Source organism: Penaeus monodon, chromosome 10 (assembly GCF_015228065.2).
Source record: "Penaeus monodon isolate SGIC_2016 chromosome 10, NSTDA_Pmon_1, whole genome shotgun sequence".
Lineage (NCBI taxonomy): Eukaryota > Metazoa > Arthropoda > Malacostraca > Decapoda > Penaeidae > Penaeus > Penaeus monodon.
This window is the reverse complement of record NC_051395.1, coordinates 10,436,350-10,441,349: the sequence shown is the minus strand read 5'-3', so window position 1 is coordinate 10,441,349 and position 5,000 is coordinate 10,436,350. Positions and strand designations below refer to the sequence as shown.

Sequence of the window (5,000 nt, the reverse complement as noted above, 5' to 3'; positions counted from 1 at the left end):
CCGACGCTCGAGAGGACCTAGGAGAAGAGAACAGTGATCCAGTCCGTTTAACAAACAGTCTACTCGCTTATAACTACCTTACGTGTCCTTATGAACGACATACAAGCCATTGTGATCATTCTTGACCAAAAGCCGTATAGATTTTGGCAAATTCGCACAACCTCAACAATTATCCCTTTTGCTTCAGCTGCGATTTGGGGCAAATTCGCGCGGCCTCAACCACAACGCTTGCTTGAATTGCGGCTGCATTCAAAATTAATTCGAACCAAAAAATTATTAAATCATATTAGGATAGAATCTCTGAGCCAGGAAATTCGACAGAGAAGTATTTCCTCGTGTGATGTATCTTAGTGAATTTCATTTAATCGGGAAAATCGCTGTATTTACTGCACGTAATGCTACAAAGTTTAGGTAAAAAAATTATTATAAGATTTTAAAATGCTGTGTTCATTATAATGATGAAGACAATAACAGTAATAATAATGATAATAATAACAATGGTAAGATTTATCCTTATATTTTTACTGGCGTCATTATTATTATTACCATTGATATTATTATTAATTGTATTATTATCATCATCGTCATTTTTACCATTAATATTAATATCATTATCATTATTGTTGTTTTTATTATTATTATTATTATTATTATTATTATTATTATTATTATTATCGTCATTACTATTATTATTATTAACATTATTATTATTATTATTATTATTATTATTATTATTATTATCATTATTATTATTTATCATTATTATTATATTATTACTATTGTCATTATTTTAATTATCATTGTTGTTGTTATTATTATCATCAATATTATTTTTTTTTATTATCATTATTACATTATCACTATTATTATTATTATTATTATTATTATTATTATTATTATTATTATCGTTATTATTATCGCTATTATTAGTATTACTATTATCATTATTTTCCGAATAATAATGATAATACTGATAATAATTATTAATATCATCAATAATGATAACCATAATCAAGATAATACTGATGATAATAATAATTATCATAAAAAATGATAATCATAATAACGATAATACTGATAATAATTATCATTATTATCTATAAAGATATTCATAATAATAATAAAAGTAAAGTCAAAACAATAATTAACGAAAACAGTAACAATAACAGTAAAATTATGTTGTAAACAGCAAAACGATAAGTTCATGTTACATAAAGATTAAGTCTGCATGTTACAGTTATTAACTCTCGTGTTCTAGAAACAAACGTACTGCAAGTACATCCAAGTGCAAGAAGCTACATCTCTAAAATACGCTTCTTGTGACCCCTCGAAATGGGCCTTTGTATCCGGCCAAATATTACATTTTCCGAAGAACTAATGGCCATTGTTGAAAGTTGTCTTGTTGCTCGAAAAATTGTAACGGGGGTAATAACACTACTTTGACCCATTTTAAGCAAGATGTTCTCCAGAAACTTTTCGGTAAGTAAACCTTTAAATTGGTGCATGGAAAACAATTTTCCAACTTTCTAAAACTCCAATCAAAACTTAGTAGAAGTTATTCCATGGCAAAGAAGCTCACACTTTAGAGTGTAAATATTTTCTCTTTCTCTTACCAGCAGCAGCTTGCTACTTATATTACTATTTTCTTAATTAATCATCAAAATTTCGTTGATGTTAAATGAAATAGAACTTCTACATTGTTGACAAATCTTTTATTTTTTAGTTAGCCATACAAAGAGAATATTAAACCTACAATTCATAGAAAACGGATTTTTTCTGTTTTTTTATTGTAAACTCGAGTAAAAGTTCAACAATTCTTTTTTCTCTGGATGTCTTTAACGACTGATCTCAGTATGAATTTCTAGCGATTGATTTATCAACCATACAAAAGTTATCAGACTCCATATCATATCACAAGTATAGACGTAGTTTGATGCAATTATGTAAGGCAAGCTTCATCATAATTAAGCAGATTCGTAGTGCAGTGTACAATGGCTACATTTTTTAATGTACATAAAACGAACAATTACTGAAATACCAAGGAATAGAACACTAGTTTGTAGAGAGATAAAAAATATATATATTACACAATGTATGAGCAACGAACAGAAACTAAAGACTGGAAGGGAACTGAAAACATTCTTTAAAGAAAGATTTTAGCTTTTGAAAATGGGATCGTAATGCATCGAAAATAAAAAGTTAACAGATTAAAGTTTCATCCATATTGATTTTTCATATACATAATATCAGGCCTAGTGTTATTACCGCTAATAGCGCTACTGCTGTTTCATGACTGATAATTAACAATCTCATTATTATCGTTATTGCACTTAGTATCATTAATATAAATATATACATTATTACTGCCATTAGCATTATATTATCATTATGATCATGTTTACTTTTCTTTCTTAGCATAATCACAAATATCACTATTACCATCATCATCCTGTTATAATTGTTATTATTATCATTATCATTATCATTATCATTATTATATTATTATTATTATTAATATTATTATTATCATCATTATTATCATCATCATCATCATCATCATCATCATCATCATCATCATCATCATCATCATCATCATCATCATCATCATCATCATCATCATCATCATATTATCTATTATCATTATCATTATTCATTATCTAATTATATCATTATCATTATATATTATTATTATTATTATTATTATCATTATCATCATTATTATCATTATTACTATTATCACTGTTATAATTGTGATTATCATCATCATAATTTGCTCTTATTATCACTATTTCGTATCATTATTTATCATTATCTTCACTGCCAACTTTTATATCATCATCATTGTTGTTAATGTTATCATTATCAATTATTTGCATCATCACTATTTCCATTACCTTCATTATTATTTTAATCCTTATTGTATTAATAATCATTATCATATCCATATGTTAATTACTATTACCATCATAATATTGGTAATTATGATTTTTATATGCTTTAATTTCTGTTACCATCATTATTATCCTTTGATTACATATAACATTGTCAAAAAAGGAAAGAACAATAGGCAAAAAATCACAATTAAAGTTTTTAAAAAAGCGAATAAAAACAGGAAAAAAATCACAAATAAAAAATCTAAAAACTCACCTTATCAAAGAGAACCTGCGTCCCCTGGGTGCCTCCCTTCCTGTGTTTGTAGTGCGCCCGGGCCACAGAGAACAGTACCATCGCGCACCTTCCCCCCTCGGGTCCTGCAGTCAAGCGGAAAGGAGTATCAGTAAGGCGCTGCTGCTTCTGGTCAGATAAAATGCAGGTGGAGGAAATTTGGAGTTCGAGACCACGCGGTTTTCGCTGCGGGTTTCGTCTTGGCTTTTGTTTGCTTGTTTGTTCATCGTTACCTTCTTTTCTTTTTTATGTTTTGTTACTTTTTTTTTTTTTTTTTTTTTTTGGGGGGGGTCTGTCATCTTGTTGCCGGACTTGATGATTTTGATTTATATTTGTCTTTGTTGTTTCGGTTTGTTTGGATTTTTTTTCTTATCAAGAATATATATCGAGATCGCCTGCTCTCAGCCAAAATAGTGTAAATTTGCTAAAATATGTAATAGTTCGTTTATCTACTAAAAGGGGTTAACATTATATCTACGGGCCCTTCTTCCCCCCACTAAGACTCCTTAACAGCAACTTCATCTACATATCAAAACTTGATCTGTGAGGGAAGTTCACAATATATTCAGTGATGTTATGCTTAATACACGTTGCGTTACCAGTGTATGGTGGAGCCTGTGGACCCTGGGAGGGCGTGACAGCCGTGCCGTTGGGGAGAACCTGCAGGCCAGGAATCTCCTCTGAGGTGACGGCGTTTGGCTCCACCCGCCCGTCCAGCACCTCCTCCACGGGGTTGTGATCTGGCAGGGGCGCCGCGATGGTGCCGGACCCGAAGACCGAGGCGATGGCGTTAGCATAGTAATCCTTGAGGGAAAGCGTTATTCCTTCGAAGCATAGATATATGTATATATAGGTATATTAATAATTAGATGATGGTTATTCATCGATATTACCCTCTTTCCTGAAAGTGTGAATTCACAAAATTTACCTGCTGTTCCTCAGGCGATGTATTCTCGGGGAAAAGCGAAGACAGGTTCTTGGGCCACTCCTGGAGATCAGTGCCGGACTCCACCAAGAAGCCTGGTACGAATTGTGCCACTGCCACCACCCACGTCGCCGCCGCCAGCAGGAGACTCCGATACAGCACCGCCTGCAACAACGATAGCAAAGTCTCACTTTTCATATACCCGAAGAAAGACATTTGTAACCAAATAACAAGTCATTTTCACTTACACATTGTTTCTGAGAAATGTTCATTTTCTTATTTCCTTTCTTTCTTTCTGCTGTACTTCGATCACTGATGCCAAGACAAGGTCGTGGTTCGTGTGTGTCACTTTCAACAACTGTGCAGTCGTCGTTATAATCCAGTCTTTATATGTCTTTAGTGGTGGTACCACCTCGCATTTAATGCCTAATTTAATTCCTTAAGTATCTTTACACTTCGGAAAAAGAAAAGAAAAGCTTAGTCTGATAAAATAAAGAGATGCGTCTTATCAAAATAACCCGAACGCAGAAGACATTCAAAAGAAGACCATGTGCACAGTAAACTAAACCACGCGTGGCCATGGCAACTGCAGCGCTCACACGAATCGAGGTGAAGCTGGAGGTAATGACGCCGCAGGTAATGTGGAACGAAGAAGATGAGGACCCGGGAGGTGGAGGAGGTATCTTCCGGGTGGGATGCAGACAGGAAAGGTACGAATGAAAATAAATAATCCCGCAGTACATGATATATTAATTCTTACTCATACCTTTCGTACGCGTGACGCTTTAGTAACGGGGGTAAGATTTTGGGTACGGATTACATATGCACGTGAAATTTATTAAGAAAATTATTTTGAATGTGGTTAATTTTGTTTTGATTTTGTAGTGATCTGGATATGATGATGTCGGAT

The 5,000-nt window shown here is 32.7% G+C and overlaps 1 protein-coding gene across 1 annotated transcript in view; it reads right to left on the bottom strand.

Annotated features, from left to right (window-relative positions):
- Positions 1–4,433, bottom strand: part of LOC119577454 (complement C1q tumor necrosis factor-related protein 4-like) — a 5,105-nt gene extending 672 nt beyond the window's left edge. Inside the window, exons 1-5 of the mRNA XM_037925065.1 lie at positions 4,339–4,433; positions 4,094–4,255; positions 3,765–3,969; positions 3,148–3,251; positions 1–17 (exon numbers count right to left, since the gene is read on the bottom strand). The exon at positions 1–17 is cut by the window's left edge and continues 99 nt beyond it. Coding sequence (XP_037780993.1) covers positions 1–17; positions 3,148–3,251; positions 3,765–3,969; positions 4,094–4,255; positions 4,339–4,362 — 512 coding nt within the window. The 5' untranslated portion in view covers positions 4,363–4,433. The remainder of the gene's footprint in view (positions 18–3,147; positions 3,252–3,764; positions 3,970–4,093; positions 4,256–4,338) is intronic.
- Positions 4,434–5,000: the final 567 nt, after the last annotated feature.